The sequence below is a fragment of the Rhineura floridana genome, chromosome 11 (assembly GCF_030035675.1).
Source record: "Rhineura floridana isolate rRhiFlo1 chromosome 11, rRhiFlo1.hap2, whole genome shotgun sequence".
Taxonomy (NCBI): Eukaryota; Metazoa; Chordata; class Lepidosauria; order Squamata; family Rhineuridae; genus Rhineura; species Rhineura floridana.
In genome coordinates this window covers 49,875,550-49,897,379 of record NC_084490.1, presented here as the reverse complement: position 1 = coordinate 49,897,379, position 21,830 = coordinate 49,875,550, and the positions used below count along the sequence as shown (strand labels likewise).

The window sequence follows — 21,830 nt, the reverse complement described above, 5'->3', positions numbered from 1 at the left end:
CAGGCCCCATGCCACCCATCTGAGCAGATCCTAAAGCATAAGAAGAGAAAGAGCGAAAGAAGGGGAATAATTTGTTCTTGGGAATGCAGTTGTTCCCTTTGCAACCTGAGATTCGCAGCCATCCAAGCACTACCTGCAACCTCTCCTCGTTCTTTCATCAGCCAAAACAGTGACACAGCGACAACAGCCAAGGTTGATAGTCAAGACTATACAAACTTTGCAGTTATGCACACCATGCCCCATTAGTAGATACAAATAATCACCATTTAGGTTTTAGACTGAAAGGTGCCACCAAGATGTAATGGTGCAATGATCAGCTTTGACCTGACAGCTATTTTCTCTGACTTCAGGTGCATGGCAGCCAGTTAGGACTTAGTATTTGTCCGGGCTTTGCCCCGGAACCTGGGTTGAATTAAGGCTCAGAGATGAAAATATGAAGCCATAAGATGTGAGAGCCTCAGAGCATGTGTAGCAGCCCTCCTCCAAGGGCTTCCTCTTCAGGGGTGGGCTGGTGGTAACTTGGAGCCAGGATTGAGCCCTTATTTTATTCAGACGTAGTTGCAGTTATTCAGAGGTGAGGAGGAACATGCTTTGCACATGCTTGGAGGAATTCTTATCTTTTGTATGAATTTACATGCTATAAAAGCTGCGCTGGATCCAAATTAAGGGTGTTTCCAGACTTCTTTACTGAGCATTCATCCCGGTGTGTTTGCAGGGAGATTGGATGACACTGGCTATTTAATAAGCATCTGTTGTTTGCGTGGAGATTAGATGACATTGTGTCAAAACAAGAGTTATTCCCATACTTCCCATTGCATTTCCCTTCACTTTTCTTATTACAAGAAGTTTGATTTTGGGGAGAAGTGGGTTTGTTGGGCTAGAGGTCTAAATCAACTATAATTGTGCAACCTGCATTCGCCGCGATGTGACTGAATCCCACCCAAACATAGCAACAGTCTGGAAACATCCAAAGTCCTTCGAGTCATCTTTACTGAACACAGGCTACTCCATGGTAGCCACTGAGGGTAATGAATTATAGATCTTCAAGACTGAAGCAAGGATGATGATGTCAACACTGGACATCAACAAAAGGAGCCAAGTTCCACTTATTAGAGTTGGAAGGCAAGGACAGAGACAGGGTGCTTCCAGATGGGGGCTTAGTGTGGGACTGGTGCTCTTCATCCATGCAGGCTTTTTGCAGCATCCAGAGCTAGCCCATATTCCTCCCCTCCTCCCCCTTTCACCCAGATATACCCTTTCCAGGGGAAATGCAATAAGGATATATATGGTTGCCATTGACCCATTTGCAGTATCTAAAAATCTCAGTGATCAGTTTGCAAATGAAGCCCCTATCTGGAAGTGCCCTGAGAAGGACAAACAGTCACTCTCTCAAGTGCCTCTACAGCACCCTCTCACCTAGGGATGGGTGAACTGGCCGATTTCAGTTTCTTATTTTTTCAGTCTTGCATTGTTTTCCATATCATTTTGCATTTTTTAAAAAGGAAAAATCTTTATGAAAATTCATTTTCAAATTTCTCCTAATATGCCCGTTTTGTATGCTATTTTGCCTAATATAGACATTTTCACAAAGCAATTTCTCCATATATAATGCATGTTTGTACGTTATTTTCACTGATGCATGCACTTTTATGTATGCTTTACCTTTATTGTACACATTATGTGGCTGGAGAACTGCACTGCAAAATTCTCAGAAGTGCAAATGTCAAAGAATGGCTGTATTTTTTGGAGGGGAGGGAGGGAAGTTAATAATTGTGTTAAACTCTATGGTTAGCAAGCATCAGGGGAAAGGGGTGATGTTAACTCAAAGGCTCTCATTATGACTGAGGATCACTGAGATTTTATTGCAATCTCTCTCTGCGCTCAACAAATCTCATCAGTACTACTAGCCCAAGAAAAGCAACAGCGTCCCCATTTTCATCTGACATTACAGAAAGAAAAAGTTGCTTTTCAGAGATGAAAAACTTTCACTTAACACGGAGTCATGGTGAACACATACTTCTATGGCCTGCACACATGACTTTTCCTGACATGGGGCTCTTGGACAAAGAGATGAAGCCCAGATACCTTTATGACCGTACAGTACGTCTTTCTGATATATACCATAAAAAGCAACATAGGACCCTGGTTGAAAGTACACTAGCAGAATATCAATATTAGCAATATGTAGCTATATTTTGTATTTTTCAGTTTCTTCTTGGAGGATGCCAGTTTTCTAATAAAACCTCACCCTTCTTCTAGATCATGGGTGGCTGATCACAAGGGCAGCAGTGGGGGGGCAGAGCTCTACTATTTTATTGTCTGCACCTCAAAATCCAAAGCTAGAGTCCAGCAGTACCATGCCCACTCAGAGCCACATCCATACATTTCTTATCATTCAGGGACTCAGTGGTGTATTTTCTGTCCATCTATCTTGGTATAAGCAAAACTGAAAAATTACAGGTGTATCCATGTATTTAATGCTGCCCCTTAGAAATGTGAAATTTCTAGGTATCCAACTTTCCTCCTCTGATGTATTTATTTGTGATGTGCCTGCTGTATTTTTGCAAGGGAGGAAGATGGGAAGACAACCAGAATAAGTTGACTCTGTTTCCAGTGACCCCCAGTCCCATTAGCTGCACTGCCCACTGCCCCCCCAGCTCCAGTGGTTACCAACCACCACTGTTCTAGACCAGGGGTGGACTAGGGGCCACATTCTCTTCTGGGCAATCTTCCAGGGGCCATGAGCCAGTGGTAGGTGGGGCCAGAGGCAAAAGTGGGTGGGGCAATCAAGATAAAATTTACCTTTGTACACTAGGCTAGTTTCTACACATGGCCATACTCTTGTCTTCCACCCAATGAAGCGAGAGGCAATATCAGGGTTCAAAGGTACATCCTAGCCAGACAACAACACTCAAGGATGGTGCAAAGCAGGGTCAGTAGAGGGTGTGGCTGGGCAGGAGGTTGGCCTGGGGAGAGTCCCAAAAGAGAGGCTTGGAGGGCCACATTTGGCCCCGAGGTTCCCTGTTCTAGATTACGCTTACAAGGCACCTTGTCTTTTAGGGTTTCTGTCTCTCATGTCTGCTTCTGTACAGCTTGGGTCAGGACCTTCTGAAGGAAGGGCAGCAAACTCCTTCCATTTCTGACATGGAGTAACCATGTAAAGTCTGGTTATAAATTTGATTTTGGAAAAGTAAGAGACAGGTTACATTGGGCTTTCTCAGTCTGTATGACCAAATGCGATGGAAAAGTTGCATAGTGAGTGATAAAGACAATAATAATGAAAAGTTTCTAGGAGCTGGAAACACAACCTAGGCAGGTATGCTTTGCTGTGCAGTCGTATAACCATTTCACCCTTTGCTTTGTCACACTGAAAGATGCACAGACACCCTGCACTACCTGAGAGTCTTCTCTTCCCTGGAAGGCATAGGGGCCATACACTGTGTGAGTCACCATAACTCAGCCAGCTCTCTCTTAGAAAGTAAACAGGGGTGGCTGCTTCAAAAGAAGCCTTGGGGACATTCTTCTGAACTGATTCAATATTCCCACTAACAGATTTACAGACCCTTCTGGCCTCAAAAGCTGCATCCCACCCAAATTGATTTACCTGGAATTTGTCTAATACTTTTTAACTAACTGGAACTGATTTTTTCACTTTCAGAATGTCTGGCAGCAAAAGAGTGCATCACCTTAAGAAGTAAAAGGCTTTCCTTTTATTGCAATCTTTCTTTGCTCTCTGCAAATCTCATCGGTACTACTAGCACAAGAAAAGTGTTCAACAACAGCATCCCCATTTTCATCTGGCATTATGTTTCTGTGTAGCCAGGTGAATGCCAAAGCTTTTGATAATTCATGTGGGAACTGCTCATCTACAGAGTAGTGTGCATTAATCTCCCCACTTTCACTCCATTTGATGCTTACAGCTTACAGCTTATCAGAGGTTTCAAGTCTATGCATCCTTTGAAGAGCACTGTTAATAAGGTATGTCACTCTCCCTACCACCACCTTAAAACATACATAAAAGCAAAGCATGAATCCTTGAGAATGGGAGCAGGTCCCATTACAAGCGAGAATGGACTATCACATATCAAATCTGTGTTATTAGTTTCTGCCAGGCTGAAAACAGGCAACGTTCATGCCCATGATTATTCCAGCCCTGGAGGAATCCAGCTCATCCAGGGAACAGCCAGGCAGGCAGTGGAGTGAAAGCATCCTGACATCACACTGTCAAGTCAGCTCTGGCAGAAGAGCGAGAAGATCGGCTGCTCTTGGTGGAGCTTTTGTGATGGAAGTGGGCCTTGGGCTCATAATGGTTGGGAATTCCACCATGAGAAGGTGTCCCATTGGCTCCCCCCTCTTTTGGGGCCAGAAAGTGCTGTGATTTCTCTTGCTTCTGATTGGACCAGTTGTCCTGCTGTTCGTAAGATGCAGTGGTGGGAGGGCCGATGATGCAACATCTCCCGCACCGGTTCTTGAATAAAAGGTGAGCCAGCTCCACCAAGCTCAGCAAAGCTGAAACCAGACCCACCATGAAGTAGAACTGGATGAAGATGGTTTTCTCAGTTGGCCGAGAAACAAAGCAATCAATGTCGTGAGGGCACAAGTGATGCTTGCAAATGTACTGATATCCCACCTGGAAGCCGTACAACATCCACTGTCCGACCAGAAAGCCCATCTCAGCCAAGATCCTCACTACAACATTGACGATGTAAAAGGTCTTGATGTTTTGGCTGCGTTGGCTGGGCTGGAGTCCAAATTGTCCAGGAGCCTTTTTCTCTGCCCGGCTGGCTTCCTCCTCTCCTGCTTCCCTTTCCTTCTGGTTGATCTTTGTGGTCTGGTGCATGGAGTAGATGACGAAGAGGACCGCTGGGGCAGAAAGTACCACAATGTGGAAGACCCAGAAGCGGTAGTGGGAAATGGGAAAGGCCAAGTCATAGCAAATCTGCTTGCACCCAACCTGCCGCGTGTTGCACTCAAACTCTTCCTGCTCATCATCAAAGACATCACTGCCCACCGTGGCCAGGATCAGGATGCGGAAGATCAGCATCACCACCAGCCAGAAGCGTCCCACCATGGGCGAATGTTCCTGCACTGCATCCAGAAGGGAGCTCAAGAATCCCCATTCGCCCATGGCTGCTGCGGGGATAGGAGAAAGGAAAGTAAGGAGGGAGGTCAACGTCGCCGGATTTCTCTTCCAGAGTTGGCAACGGTGCTAAGGTTTGGCACATGCAGTGATTGCATGGGGTTGGGGAGGTAACAAAAGATTTATCTTTCAAAGGTCAGCCATTAAGCAGTGGAAGATATGGAAGGCTTGTGAGTGCCTGCTGTAACAGGGTAGGGGAAGGGCCATAGCTTACTGGCAGAGCATCTGCTTTGCATACAGAAGGCCCCAGGTTCAATCCCTGGCATATCCAGACCAGTGCCTGAAATCCTGCAGAGCTGCTGCCAGTCATTGTAGGCCAGGGCTGGGGAACCTGTGGTCCTCTGGGTGTCACTGAACTACAACTCCCATCAACCCTGACCATTGGCCATGCTTCCTGGGACTCATGGGAGCTGGAGTCCAACAATCTCCAAGGTATCAGATGTAGACAATACTGAGCTAGAAGGACCAATGGCCTGACTCACAAGGCAGATTCCTATGTTCCTATGGCTTTTATCCCTATGGTGCTCTGTGTCTCAACCAGCAAGCACTGAGTGTCTGTACTGGAAAGGTCTCCCCACCCCCATTTCTCAAAGCAAGACTATTTTAATTCTGGATGGGATGTGAAAGGGGTATGACCTTGACAACACTGAGAGAGGTTGGGGGGTGCTGGTGAATGCTTTATGTCTGTTGCCAAGTTATCTGGAGAGGAGGGAGATAAAATCAGACAGCTCAAACAAGACTGGTCCAGGCCAGCTGGAGTGGGTGAATGCTAGGGACATACTGGGATACCAGACAAGGAAGGCCCTTTCCACTAAGGACTGAACAGAAACACACAGTCTTTAAAGAAAATGAATGCACATGATATGTTGCACTGTTTTGTCAAATGTCTACTAACTGAGGACACTTCTCTTCAGAATTAAACTCAGATGTATGCTGCATTCTTGCACCTGTTTGTGTTTCTGCATGAGTGTGCCACCTGATTGGAATGAGGCAAGCCCAGAACAGTAACTCATGCAGAGATAAAACAAACAGCCTCTTGAGAGCAAGTGCTTCTGCAGTCCTTCTGCATCAGGAGTAACTGGATGTTCCAATCACATGATAAGATGCAGTGCAAAGGGGAAATCACCCACCACCACCACACACATACAACAGAGGCTGACTGAAAGGAGAAAAAACCAGAGAAGGTCATCATGCAGAGATGCAGCAGACAGCCTCTCATGGTTCTCTAATGGCACAACAATGATCCTCACTTACAGTTTGGGAACTGCTGGTACAGGACGAAGTATAGTACAACATTTATTTTATAAATAGGGTATCTTGGAAACAGGTGAAATACCATCGTTACAGGGATAGGGAAAGTGTGTGTGTGTGTTGGAGAAAAGAGAAGGTTGCCACTTTCTGGTCCCACAGCTGGGCTTTTAATTGCTGTATGACAGGCAGAAACTCAACAGATCCAGCTTTTTTCCAGCATAGAGATGCAATAATCAAGAAAACTACATCTGTTAAATTGCCAAATGACACTCTGTTTTGAAAGGAAAGGAGAGGGAAGGTGAATACCTTCTTGCAAAGTGTCCTCCTCCTCCTCCCTCATAGAAATAAAAAAATGTGTTGTAGATATCCAACACCACCTTCCTTTTCTCGCTTTCTTCTTCCCCCTAAAAAGGTATTCTTGGGTTTAACTGAACAATGGAAACACACAAACACCCCCTCACACTTTACAATATTAAGCCTTTACATTTACTGAATTAAAATCCATATGAGCCAATTAAAAAACTTAGGTGCAGATTAAAATCCAATACCGACACCAATACCTAGTCACTGGAGTGCAAGTTGGCATGCAGGCTGCACAGATGGTCCCTCTTCCCAATTCCATTTTTATATGTCATTCTTCCCCCAACACTCCCCACCCCAACTTTTTATAACAATGGCTCCAGGACCTAAATTCAAATCCCTGCTCAGCCATGAAGCTCACTGAGTAATCTTGGGCCAGTCACTGTCTCTCAATCTGGCCAACCCAACAGGGTTGTTGGGAGGGTTATTTATTTATTTATTTATTTATTATTTTTAAAACTTATATACCGCCCGACTAGCAATAGCTCTCTGGGCGGTGAACATAGATACAATAAAATACAATATAATACAAAAACATCAGTCTAAAATCAAATTTCACAATCTAAAAACAGCAAAGGCTAAAATCAAATTACAAACATTACAATCATTAACAAAAAATTAAAATGCCTCAGAGTAGAGAAAGGTTTTAACCTGGCGCCGAAAGGTTGATAGTGTCGGCGCCAGGCGAACCTCCTCGGGGAGACTATTCCATAGTTTGGGGGCCACCACTGAGAAGGCCCTTGATCTTGTCACTGCCCTCCGGGCCTCCCTATGAGTCGGGACCCGGAGGAGGGCCTTCGTAGCAGACCGTAGTGTACGAGCCGGTTCATAGCGGGAGAGGTGTTCCGACAGATATCGAGGTCCTGCGCCGTATAAGGCTTTATAGGTTAATACCAACACTTTGAATTTGGCTCGGAAGCGTATTGGAAGCCAGTGCAAGCGGGCCAAAACAGGTGTTATATGGTCAGACCGCTTCGTTCTTGTTAGCAGTCTGGCCGCCACATTTTGCACCAGCTGTAGCTTCCAAACCGTCTTCAGAGGTAGCCCTACGTAGAGCGCATTACAGTAATCCAAACGTGAGGTTACCAGAGCATGTACTACTGATGTAAGATCCTCCTTACTCAGGTAGGGACGTAGCTGGGCTACCAATCGAAGTTGGTAGAACGCATTCCGTGCCACCGAGGCTACATGAGCCTCAAGTGACAGGGAAGAGTCTAGAACAACTCCCAGACTACGAACCTGTTCCTTTAGGGGGAGTGTAACCCCATCCAGGACAGGATATGTATCCACCATCTGATTGGAAAAACCATCCACCAACAGCATCTCAGTCTTATCAGGATTGAGTCTCAGTTTGTTAGTTCTCATCCAGTCCATTGTCGCGTCCAGGCAACGGTTCAGCACTAAATAGTTAAATAGGGAAGGGGAGAACCACTTATGCCACTTTGACCTCCTTGGAAGGAAGGTGGGAAGAAAGGAAGAACTGGCTACAGTTTTTCTTTCTACCACGCAAAAAGAGTGACAACAAAAGGAGATGGCAGTAAGCCAAAATCAGTGTACGTATGTATTTTAAACCTGGATCTTCAGTATCTCACACTACTGTTGCTGAATTTAAAAAATGTTAAAAGTTCTGTTGCTCTGCTGTGTTAGTCTAATAGAGAATATTCCATATCCAGAATTTTTAAACAGATGAAAGCATAATATATTAAAGGTAAGCCATTCCATCTAATGAAGAGTGGATTTTGTTCATTAAATTACACATTATCACATGCTAAGGAGTAGGCCCCTATGTGGGTACCAAAAAGCAGAGCTTGGCAAAGATACTTTTTTGAACTACAACTCCCATCAGCCCAATCCAGTGGCCATGCTGGCTCGGACTGATGGGAGCTGTAGTTCAAAAAAAGTAACCTTTCCAAGCTCTGTCAAAAAGTGCCAATATGTAACTACTGATTCATTAAGCCTGCAGTCACACACTTACTTCCAGGTAAGTAAGTGTCACTGAATTTACACCATTATTTTATTAAGCAGACAAGTATAAGATTACACTGTACAGCAAAATTTTTAGTCAGCTAACTGTACATGTTTAGCCAGAAGCAAGGCCTGCTTAGTACAACAGGACTTGCTCTCGGCTGAGTGTGTACAGGACTGCAGGCTTAACACTGTAGTCCACAGCTGATAGTAGCTCTAATGAAAATATCATGTTATATCTAACGTCCATCAGATCACAGCATGCATTACACATTTATATATAGTCACATACAGTCTTGTTTTCTTGGGCGAAAACATTGTTATTAGAAATTCTGGAACATACATATATATATATAGAGAGAGAGTGCTAATTAGATTTTTTTAAACAAAGAGGACTTCTATGAAGGTGCTCCTTCCAATAGTGATTCTTATATGCATTTATTCTTACTAATTTGCATAGCGCATTTTTGCATATATTGTTATGTATAGTTCTTTTCTTATTTAGGTGGCCCCCCTCCCCCCCCCCTCCTAGGGGTGATGCTAACATAAAAAATGGAAATGGACTGCCTTCAAGTTGATCCTGACGAATAGGGTTTTCATGGTAAGCGGTATTCAGAGGTGGTTTACCATTGCCTTCCTCTGAGGCTGCTGGCCCAAGGTCACCCAGTGAGCTTCATGGCTGTGCCGGGATTCAAACCCTGGTCTCCCAGGTCGTAGTCCAACACTCTAACGGTTCCACTGCGCCACACTGGCTCTCAATGGTAACATCGCAAGGCTCCAATTTCTCTCCAGCCCTGGAATCAGACGGTCCCTTCCTCTGGATTTTTTCATCGTCCTTCCCTTCTCTCCAGGAACCCCCTTTGTCTACCTCCACAATGACAGTCTCCAGTACAGGGCAATGTACTAATAAACAATCGCCTGACATGCACTGTGTCAGGAGGCTCGGTAGACCAGGAGTCTCTCCCTCTCTCTTCCCTGTAGGAAAATAAGATGCAGAAGGGGCCACACAGCTATTAACAGTGCACTCCTCTTACACGTGCAGGACTGCTGCTTAAGCGGAGGTCGACATTTCCCCCGCCAGGGTCGCTCTCTCCTTGCAGACGCTCCAACCCCCCCCCCCGTCCAAGAACAGGCATAACTTAACATGCAAGCCAGTCATCACGAACTTTTAGATACATCTTCAAAAAGTTGAGGCTCCCTCTCCTGCCCCTCCCACCGGCCGTCTGCCTCCTATTTGGTCCCCCTCTTCGGTAGCACCCAGAGACATTGGGTGCCCATTACCTACTGCCCGCGCCGGTGCCCACCTCTCCGGCTCTTCTACAGCAGCGTCCCCAGCTCTGTTGACGTCCCCTCCGGCATTCTCCCCTGACTGCCTCGCTGGTTTCAGCTAGGAGAGTGGCATACTGGAGAGAGGGAGAGGCAGGGCTTTCCCCTGCAGCTCTGCCTGGAGACTTTTAAAGCGATAGGACTGTCCCTGCCTGCTTCTGTGCCAGGATACCCTCTCCAATCCCACTAGCTCGCGGAAGAGAGGCAGGAGCAGACACGGCCTCGGGCTGGAGGGACAACAGACAAGGGTGAGGCCTCCATTCATTTACACACACACCCAAGTTCCCCAAAATGCAGACGTTTCTAACTCACAAATAACAAAAAAGAAAACAGAAGAAAATGATAGTGGTCTGCCATTATTATTATCATCATTATTATTATTAATTATTATTATTATTTACATTTATATACCGCCCCATAGCCAAAGCTCTCTGGGCGGTTTACAACAATTAAAAACATTAAAAGCAAATATACAAATTTAAAAACACTTAACAAAAACCAATTTAAAAACACATGCTAAAATGCCTGAATAACAGTGATGGCGCCAGGCGCACCTCATCAGCTAAATCATTCCATAATTTGGGGGCCACCACTGAGAAGGCCCTCTCCCTTGTTGCAACCCTCCGAGCTTCCCTCAGAGTAGGCACCCGGAGGAGGGCCTTGGATGTTGAGCATAGTGTACGGGTAGGTGCGCTTCGGGAGAGGTGTTCCATCAGGTATTGTGGTCCCAAGCCGTGTAAGGCTTTACAGGTTAAAACCAACACTTTGAATTGAGCTCGGAAACATACAGGCAGCCAATGCAAGCGGGCCAGAATCAGTTTTATATGTTCGAACCGTCTGGCCCCTGTTACCAATCTGGCCACTGCATTTTGCACAAGCTGCAGTTTCCGAACCGTTGTCAAAGGCAGCCCCACGCAGAGTGCATTGCAGTTATCCCTGTCCAGATAGGGGCATAGCTGGGCCACCAACCGAAGTTGGTAGAGGCACACTGTGCCACCGAGGCTACCTGAGCCTCAAGTGACAGAGATGGTTCTAGGAGAACTCCTAAGCTACAAACTGGCTCCTTCAGGGGGAGTGCAACCCCATCCAGGACAGGTTGGACATCCACCATCCAGTTAGAAGAACCACCCACTAGCAGCATCTCAGTCTCGTCTGGATTGAGCCACAGTTTATTAGCACTCACCCAGTCCATTGTCGCAGCCAGGCACTGGTTCAGCACATTGTCAGCCTCACCTGAAGAAGATGAAAAGGAGAAATAGAGCTGCGTGTCATCAGCATACTGATGGCAACGCACTCCAAAGCTCCGGATGACTGCACCCAACAGTTTCATGTAGATGTTGAACAGCATGGGGGACAGAACTGACCCCTGCGGAACCCCATACTGGAGAGTCCAGGGTGCTGAGCAATGCTCCCCAAGCACCACCTTCTGGAGCCGACCCGCCAAGTAGTAGCGGAACCACTGCTATGCAGTCCCTCCCACTCCCAACTCACCCAGTCTTCCCAGAAGGATACCATGGTTGATGGTACTGAAAGCCGTTGAGAGATCAAGGAGAATCAACAGAGTCACACTTCCCCTGTCTCTCTCCCGACAGAGGTCATCATACAGGGCGACCAAGGCTGTTTCCATGCCAAAACTGGGCCTGAAACCCAACTGAAAGGACCTTGCCCAGGAATGGAACATTTGCCATTAAACTGAATAGCTAAAAATTCCAGACCAGAGCTAAGAAAAACTGCAGAGCTCCTCTCCTCCGTCCCCATCCTTCTTATCTCACAGTTTGAAACTCCTCCCCTCTTACTATTTAGAAATGGTGGGCAGAAGCTGTGTCTCAGGAGGACATTGGGGCCTTCCCACTTCTCAAAGCTACAACCTTGATGGCTATACAGCTACTGTCAGAAGCCGTATGCTTCTGAATACCAGTTGCTAGAAACCGCAGGAAGTGAGAACGCTCTTGTGCTCAGGTCCTTCTTGTGGGTTTCCCACAAGCAACTGGTTGGCCACTGTAGGAACAGGCCGCTGGACTAGATGAACCACTAGCCTGCTTGAGTGGGGCTCTTCTTATGAAGGTGGCAACTTTCCCACATCACATCATCAAAACAAACAAAGCATCCTTACTTGAGACCTTGGAAACTGGTGCTGCAGCTGGACCAGTCTTAAGAGAAGGTCTTTACCAGTTCTAACAGAGTCTCTTTCATCTAGAAGCTCCTGGTAGAACATAGAAAGCTAAAAAAAACTAATAGGCAAAAAACCCTTGTGGGTTAAGAATGTACCTATAGCTCACAGATATTTCTATCAAACTTTTAAAAGCAGGGAAATTGGGCAGCTATAGCGAATGCACCAGGGGAGCAGGAGACCTGACCTCCTCTCTGAGACATTGTACTGCCCTACAAATTTGTAAAAATGTGAACAATTTGTGTTGGTCTTTCACAGTTCAATCAACTTACTATGTAGCCTGGAAGAATTTGGTAACGTGCCTTTGAGCATATGGTGAGTGGTGGCAACACCTGCAATCAGCCCAAATAACAAAAACAAGACACGTGCTGTGATGATCTTGTTTTAGCAGGGAGAAAGCAACAATATTACAGCAGTTGATATTCTGTAGTTCAGATAATCACTTTAAATATGCTTGATTTACCTTGCAATTTTAGTGAAGTTTCCTATAATAAATTATTTTCTTTTGCTTTTGTTACTGTGAATATGTGAAATGTAGCAACACTTTGCATAATTTTACACTAAAAAACTCCAAAAACAATTGTGGAATAATGGCACTGACTATTCTGCAGAATAGTCTCCAATAGTCTCTCAGTTTGCCCAAGATAAAACAGTGGGAGGTGAAATATATTTAAGAAAATTTCAAGGTGTACTGTATGTTTTTAATTGACCATGCCTACTCTTCCTTAAGTGGAGTGGTTTAAACATAGCAGGCTGAACTCATGCATCCTGGGCAGGCCAAGTTTGTTTTTTCCAACAGTTAGATTAATTGCTTAAGTAGCAACATATTGTAATCAGCTACAGTTTCAGATTCAACTGTTAATGCACCCTAAATAGAAATAGAATATAACCTCCAGTTTGAAACACAAAAGGCTTTCTTCACCATCATAGGACAGTGACCAATAAAAATGCTTTGAAAAAAATAAAAATACATTTGACAGATTTCTAGAATGAATAATGAGTGAAATATAATTTTCTAGGTTACATTCTCTGTAGAAATAGTAGTAACACAAGAAAGAAGCAAAGTAAGAAGATCACCAACAAACAAAGATTCTCCATCTTTGGAGATTGAGTCCTGATTGCATATGTTGCCAATACTCAGAGGCACATGTTACCAAATTCTTCCAAGCTGCACAGCAAGTGGATTGGACTGTGGAAGACCAACTGAATTGTGTTTGCATTTTACAAATGTGTAGGGCAGTACAATAGCTCAGAGAGGTCAGGTCCCCTGCTCCCCTGGTGCATTCACTATAGCTGTCCATTTCCCTGCTTTTTAAAGTTTGATAGAAATATCTGTTGGCTATAGGTATGTTCTTAAATTGCAAAGGTTTTTTTTTTTTGCCCATTAGTGAATTTCTCTGCTTTGTAATCTGGGAGGTAAGAAATTGGATCCTATGCAAGTTTGCATGCTTATTGAGTTCAATGAGATTTACTCCTGTGCAATCATACTTAGGAAAGGTGAAACTGATCACGGGAAGGTGGATAAGGGGGGGGAGAGAGAGGACCGGAGGGGGGAGAGTAGGGGGGAGGGGGGAGGGGAGTGGGAAGGGAAAGGAGGGAGAAAGGGGAAATGGAAGGGAGAGGGGGAGGGCACGGGAGGGAGGTGATAGGAGGAAGGGGAGGACAGGTTTGATTATTTGCATTCTTGTTGAGTTCAATGGAATCTACTGCTGTGCAGTCATGCTTAGGGAAGGTTAAACTAACCATGGGGGCAGAGGATAAGGGGGAGGGCTGGAATGGAGAGGGGAGGAGGGGAGGGGTGGAGAGAGAGGATGGGAAGGAGGGAGGAGGAGGGGAATGGAGGGGGAAGGAGGGAGGAGGAGGGGAATGGAGGGGATAGGAGGGAGGAGGAGGGGAGGGCAGGGTTGATCATTTGCATGCTTATTGAGTTCAGTGAGATTTACTCCTGTGCAATCATGCTTAAGAAAGGTGAAACTGTGTGAGGGAAGGGCAGGGAGGGGAGTTGGGGAGGAAGGGTATTGGTATGGGGAAGGAGAGGGAAGGGAGTAGGGGCAGGGTGGGAGGAGATTGGGTGGGTGGGCAGAGGGAAAGCCCCTTTCTTTCCAAAAGAAAGACATTGTTAACAGTATCATTATTTTGGGAGATTTCCCCCACCTTTTTATTTTACAGCAGACACCGGTAGTCTCCCACTGAAATTTAAACCAAAGCTGTCCCTGGCCACATCCATACTAGACATTTATTCCACTTTAAACAGTCATGGCTTCCCTCAAAGAATCCTGGGAAGTTTGGTTTGTGAAGGATGCTGAGAGTTTTTAGGAGGCACTCTATTCCCCTCAGAGCTACAATCTCCAGAATTCTCTGGGAGGAGGGGCTGACTGTTAAACCATTCTCACCACTGGAGCTGTTAGAAAAATAGGGGTCTCTTGATTAGTCAAGCTAAACTGCTGTTAGTCTGGCTTTCAGAACACCAACATTTGGTTCTTAGTGAGAATGCCTGCACTTATTGTTGACTCCAATGTTAATTTTCTTAAATTAATTAAGAATTAGCCATGCATTTTTTTAACATTTAAACTGCGGAGGATGAAGGTCAGAGTCTGGGCAAAGTGTGGCATATATACATATTCAGTAAATGTATGATACAATAAAGAGCCATCATATTATTTTTATTAAAATAAAAACAACAGTTTGGAGCATTCCCATACTGAAGATCTCATATGGATGTCTAACTTAAAACTGAAGAGCATACTAACTCCTAGCCTCCAAACCCTCCCTCCCCAGCTATGGTATATAAGAGAGCTTTGGGTATGTGGCAGTATACAAATGTAATAAATAATAATAATAATAATAATAATAATAATAAGCACACTGGTGGTGGGGACTTAGGAAGCTGCCTTACATCAAATCAGGAGTGTTGATCCAACACTGTCTACCCTGACTGGCAGCAGCTGTCACGGTTTCAGACAGGAGTCTTTTACAACCCTACCGGGAGATGTCAGGCATTGAACGAGGGACCTTCTGCATGCAAAACAGATGCTTTGCCACGGAGCTACGGCACTTCCCTGTAGATAATTTTAGTCTCTGGACTGAATAGTTTTATAATCTAATCTGTAATGGGCTTGTGTATTGCTTCCAAGTGTAGTAAGCTAGTCCTGCTGTGTTTGGGATCCTGCCTTCTTCCCCAAACTCCTGCCCTGCATGACTAATGATGCCAGGAACTGAACAGGGACATTAAGCCTAGCAGGACTTTAGGCACGCAAAGCATGTGCTCCATGGCCAGTGCTTGACCTCTGAATCACAAAATCCATCCTGGGATTTCCCTGATACTGACAGAAGATCTAGGAAGGGGGTTCCTACAGCACAAAAGGAGGCTTGAAAGGGCACCCATGGAGTGCTATCCAAGGGACAGGCAGGTGGAGGTGATCTGTCATTTTGGAGGACCAACATGGCAGATATACCTTCCCCCCCTCCAATTTACTGTAGAGAATTAGCAACTTGTTGTTAAATTACTTTTAAGACGGAAACATCTAATCAACCATATGGGCTAGCTTACACAATTCAGAATCTTTAATGGTTAAAAAGATGCCCCCAATTATGTGGGCAAAGCTTTTTATTTTTTATTGTTAACATATGTACTTATTAAAAGACACATTCCTCACTTTTCTCACATGGCAAGGTGTGCCCCCCTCCCACCCCACTCAAAAATATTTGCTGGGGTGGATATATATGAGCATTCTGGAAACAAGTATGACCCCCTCTGCCATTTCACAACTATTGATTTATTAATATGTAAATATATACAGATTTGGAAATTAAAACAATCAAGTAAGATTCCTTGAACAGGTAACAGCCCTACATTTTCTTACAAGAGAAAAAAAATATAAACTTGAAAGACATAATTGAAGCCCTGGCGGAACTGCAAAATGACAGGGAAGTGACTCCACTGCATGGTTGCTCAGCCAAACACCAGGCAACACAATCAGGCTGAAATGTACATTGATTCTCCGACTTTGCTTCTTACATGGCCAGTGCCCAGAACCGGATAAAGGGTTGGGGTTGAAGTATGGAGACCTGAGCTTTAGATCCTGCCCAGCCATGAATTTGCACAAAGTCAGCCACCACCCCAGTACCCCTTTTGTAAAATGAAAATATTGGTGGCCTGCTTCATTGGGATGATGAATGACCATAAAACACTTTACACAGAAATGATTAAAAATAAGGTAACCAAAACTGGCCTGCATTTTATGTTAATCTGTGATACCAGGCATCATTAAGGGCAGGAGAGAAATTAAACATATTAATAATAATAATAAACCTGAGCAACTCATTTTATGGCTGAGCAGGGATTTCACTTTCAGTTGTCTACCCTTAAACAAAATACTGAACTCTATACCCCACTACCATCTTCTAACTTGTTCATCATGGTGTAACTCACTTTGTTGGATTTCATGATTTGCACAAGAGCAATTGTAAAGGACACTCAAATTTACTGCCAAAGCAGCCAGTAGAGGATGCAACATTTTTACTCTGAACAGCCTTTCACGTGAAAAATTCTGTGTAAATGTGAAAGTTTGCTGCCAATATTTTGACGACAAACTGGTCCAGTAACAGATCTTGCCTTGTGTGACCATGGTATTTCCGATCTCTATGTATGGATGTGAAAGTTGGACAGTGAAAAAAGCTGCTAAGAGAAAAATCAACTCATTTGAAATGTGGTGTTGGAGGAGAGCTTTGTGGATACCATGGACTGCAAAAAAGACAAATAATTGAGTGTTAGAACAAATTAAACCAGAACTATCACTAGAAGCTAAAATGATGAAACTGAGGTTATCATACTTTGGACACATAATGAGAAGACATGATTCACTAAAAAAGACAATAATGCTGGGAAAAACAGAAGGGAGTAGCAAAAGAGGAAGGCCAAACAAGAGATGGATTGATTCCATAAAGGAAGCCATAGACCTGAACTTACAAGATCTGAACAGGGTGGTCCATGACAGATGCTCTTGGAGGTCACTGATTCATAGGGTCGCCATAAGTCGTAGTCGACTTGGAGGCACATAACAACATAACAAAGTAGCAGTCAGGTTCATGGATTTTTGTTTTTTTAGTAGTGAGTCTTTAAATAGCGCAACAGACAGGAGTGTAAAGTGTCAGTTGAGTCTATGCAGAGTTGTCCGTCTCCATCCCCACCCCAGTGGAAAATCTGACAGCTCTTTCGACACTTGACTGCTTTCCAATAAACACTTTGGTCTAACTGATAGAGGGCCCTGGAATGTCATTTTGATGATCTGTGTTGGGTGGAGGGGAAGGGGCCACACCAGCCGGCCTTGCCCGACAGTATCAACACTCTGAATCCATGCACTTTAAAATGGTGAAAGAGCTACATAGGCTGGAGAGAAATCTATTAAAAGTGGAAAGCTTTCCCTCCCCCACATGGTTTTCCTGTTCCCCAATGGAGACACATTCCATCTCTGTCATTCCCAAACTGCTTTCTGTGAAAAATGTACGTTAACATTCACATATGAAAGGGAGATTACTGCCTGTAACCCTGTATAATTCATTACCCTGGCTTTGCTTTCTTTCAATCAGCTTCCACAGAATGCAGGTAGTAATTCTGCCAACTGGTAGTATCAGGTGTGATCAATCACACCCAATGCAGAAAGGTGTGGTAGAACTTTGCAACCTCAAGAGTTTCCTGGTGTATATCTACATGAGTCACTGCTCTGAGCTTCCTTCCTCTCAATCAGGAGGCATGCTTACAACTGTGATTTATCCATAAACAGGAGAGGGGGGAGAGGCTCCTCTAAAAATGGACAACCATCTTTCATATAAACACACACCCTTGCCCTGTGTATGAAAGAGCTGTAGCTCAGTGGCAAAGCACCTATTTTGCATGTAGAAGGTCCCAGCTTCAGTTGCTAGCACCTTCAGCCAGGACTAGGAGAGATCCTTCTGAAGTCTTGGACAGCCACTGCCAGTCAGTGTAGACAGTACTGAACTAGATGGACCAATGGTCTGACTCACTTTAGGCAGCTTCCTGTGTTCTCCTCAAAGGATTTACTTTTAGAGCACACGTGTGAAGCATGTCTCCAATTATCAGATATTATGAAAACTGGTTAAAGTAGATAGGAGTAGTTCTATTGTTTGGCACTGTAGGATGGCATTCATCTACAGTGATGTAGGTCAGAAAGGACTGTCTGAGGTAGAAAGTGAGATTCAGGATTTGTGCACCCCACATTATTTCCTCTCCACAGCTCTCCTCCCCCAACTGCAGACCTTATTCAAAGCATCCCTTTTTCTCTTTCAATTCTACCACCTCCAGGAAGATGCCATAGTTAATAATAAAATAACTGCAGATAAGATTAAGGAAATGCACACTTGAAATACATTTTAGTTTCAATGAGCAGAGGAGAAATCTGGAGGATAATTTCTGATGTTTGTTTTAGTCTTATTGACCATCACAGTTGATTGAACAAAAACAAGTCAAATTATTTCTAAATATATCCAGTTTTCCCTTGATGCATCCTGTGATTTTTTTGCATATTGTCTCCAATATCTGGCATACCTTTTAAAGAACTATCATGTATAGCAGGTCTACCTGCATAGCATTGTTTCCATTAAAAAATATATATTTTTCCAGTATTTCTTGGCTCATGAACAGCTCTGCTACAGACGGTAAAAACACAGCTTTCATGGCTGGATATTTGCAGCACTTTGAACAATACCTTTTTATTTGTGTTACTTATCAGCAGGGGACTAACATAACATCTGGCAAACCATTTTGTTGGAATTTTCTCTTAATTTCCATGTGCAAGGAAGAAGTACAGCTGATCAGCCAAAGATACTCCCATACCTGCAAAGGTGTATTATCTCTCACACTTCCCAATTTATTTCACTTGCTCCAGTTCACACACTCTGAGGATTTTATAAACTGACAATACAATTTTCAAGAACTAGAATGGTTCTCAAAACTTATGATATAGAACCAGAGGAGGCATCATACAAGTCTTCATTCCTCAACATAGACCCTTTCCAACCTCTAGAATTGGAGTCACCAGCAAAAGCAAGAGATTTCATTCTTACCTGTAATGCTCCGTTTTAGTCAGGACAGCCTGAACTACTGGGAATCCCCTTTATTGGACAATAGGACACAGGAACAGTGCAACTTCCTCCCCAGGAGGGGTTTCCTCCTTAAAGCCTGTTTGTGACAAGGACTGAGAACTTTCAACGCCCTCTAAAGCAGGGGCCACCAACCTTTTTAGGTCCATGGGCACATTTACATTTCTGAGTCAGTGCCGCGGGTGCTGCCCATTCTGGGGGAAGGGAGAGAACTGACCAGATCACTCCCCACCCCATCCCCAGGTCTGGGTAAAAGTCAAGTCTAGTAGAATTAATCTGAACCTTGAAAAGTACATAGCGCTGAAAGAGGAACTGTCAGTCTTCCAACTTCCTCTCTCATATCTGTACTATTCAAGGCAGAAAAAAGTAACCATACTCACCACTTGGAAGCAGTAAGCGTGGGGGGATCTAAGGGGCTTCGTGGGCACCAGGGGAAGATATGAGGCAGCTGGACAGCCAGCTGTTGGGTATGCTTTAAGTTGGATTCCTGTATTGTGCAGGGGGTTGGACTCGATGCCCCTATACGCCTCTTCCAACTCTGCTGTTGTATGATTTTATTGAGTGGCATTGTGCTCATAGACACCACCTTGGCAACCCCAGCTCTAAGACATTTTCTCCGAAAATTTGAAGCAAAAAAAGTAGATAAGCATGTGCTAAGTGATCTCATCTAGAGCCTTCCCTGTCACTAAAGCAAGCTTCAGGACAAGCCAACAAACTACCAACAACAAAGGATTATCAGGCTGTCATGTTCCTGAACAGCACTGCAGGTAAGAGGTATTCCCTACCCTCCTGGATATCCTGAAAATTGGAATGTAGAGAAGTAGTTGTCCTATAAAGGGATCTTTAGGAAGTCACCTCAGGAATAAAAGCTGGGATAGTGAACCTTCTGGAGAACATTGCTGCTGAAAGTTACGTCCATACATGGCTAAGAATTATACAGCCATGAGAGTGAGAACATATTTTTTACATTCTGCCACATTAGATTGAAAATACCCCCAATGCCATTCTGCTTCCCATAAACTTATTTCAAAACAAAACCTTACAAAACATATAGTCCTGAATTCAGAAATGCTTGCTTAACAACCCTCTAAGTTTTCATGGTGATACACAAAAGACTCAGAGAGAATCTAGTGTACAAAGTGTAAAACAAGAGAAAAAAAAATCCAGACCCCTGTGGGACTTTTTTGTCAGTGGTCTTGTAATATGTTGAAATTATTTAAAAATCAGCCATGTTCACAGAGTACCTATAATCCTATTACTGACCTTGCCCCATACTCTGACCTTCATCATCTGCAGTTTAAATGTTTAAAAAATGCATAGCTGATTTTTAATTAATTTAAGAAATTTAACATTGGAGTCTATGATGGCACAGGCATGCTCAATAAGAACCAATTATCAGTGTTCTAGAAGCCAGACTAACAGCTGTTTGGCTTGGCTAATCAGGAGGCTACACCCACAGCAGACATTTATTCCACTTTAAACAGTCATGGCTTCCCCAAAGAATCCTGGCAAGTGTCGTTTGAGAAGGATGCTGAGAGTTGTAAGGAGACTCCTATTCCTCTGACACAGCTCCAGTGGCCACCACGGTTTAACAGTCAGCCCCTCTTCTGGTGATTGCAGGATTCTTTGGGAAAGTCATGACTGTTTAAAGTGGAATAAATGTCTGGTGTAGATGTGGTCAGGGACAGCTTTGGTTTAATAAATTTGGGTGGGAGACTACACGTGTCTGCTGTAGAATAAAAAGATAGGGAAACCCCAAAAAACAATACTATTAAAAACATTTTCTTTTTGGAAAGAGGCTTTCCCTCTGCCCAGTGACCATCCACCCAATCTCCCCTCCCCCAGGTCAGTTTCACCTATCCTAACCATAACTGCACATGAGTAAATCCCACTGAACTCAATAAGCAATTATTAATCCATTCTTAACAGACTTGCACAGGATGCTCAGAGGCATACGTTACCAAACTCTTCCAAGCTACAAGTGGATTGGACTGTGAAAGACCAACCCAAATTGTGTTTGCATTTACAACTTTGTAGGCAGTACAATATCTCAGAGGAGAGGTCAGGTCTCCTGCTCCCCTGGTGCATTCACTATAGCTGCCCAATTCCCCTGCTTTTTAAAGTTTGATAGAAATATATGTTGGCTATAGGTACATTCTTAAACCACAAGGGTTTTTTGCCTATTAGTGAATATACTTAGTGTTTGGTGAGAGTACAGACTGTCAATCATGTTGTTACCCTGCAAATTTCCTAAGGAATGTTACCCTAGAAAGCTGAAGCGGCAGATTTCCAGACAGATGCTCAGGCACCTATTTCCCTGATACAATGTATGAGTCAATAATAGCTGCAGTAAGCTATCATGCAAAATGCTTTCCTAGAGATTTCTGATGCAAAAGAAGATAAACACTTGATGGCCTGAGACTCTTTGGTACTTAGTATATCTGAGGGCTCTCCTCACATCAAAGGGGATTCAAAAATTTTCCTAGAAATGTTTCAGGT

At 44.1% G+C, this 21,830-nt stretch overlaps 1 protein-coding gene across 3 annotated transcripts; it reads right to left on the bottom strand.

Moving 5' to 3' along the window:
• Positions 1–3,549: 3,549 nt before the first annotated feature.
• GJD3 (gap junction protein delta 3) lies at positions 3,550–19,305 on the bottom strand. 3 transcript variants are annotated; one of them, XM_061589096.1, is made up of 2 exons: positions 19,296–19,305; positions 3,550–5,133 (listed from the first exon to the last, which is right to left on the bottom strand). In XM_061589096.1, exon 2 carries the CDS (start codon positions 5,126–5,128, stop codon positions 4,217–4,219), a length of 912 nt encoding a protein of 303 aa, XP_061445080.1. In that variant the 5' UTR covers positions 5,129–5,133; positions 19,296–19,305; the 3' UTR covers positions 3,550–4,216. The 3 variants fall into 3 exon arrangements, with proteins under 3 accessions (XP_061445080.1, XP_061445078.1, XP_061445079.1); XM_061589094.1 differs by lacking the exon at positions 19,296–19,305 and adding an exon at positions 9,998–10,139; XM_061589095.1 differs by lacking the exon at positions 19,296–19,305 and adding an exon at positions 10,021–10,139.
• Positions 19,306–21,830: the final 2,525 nt, after the last annotated feature.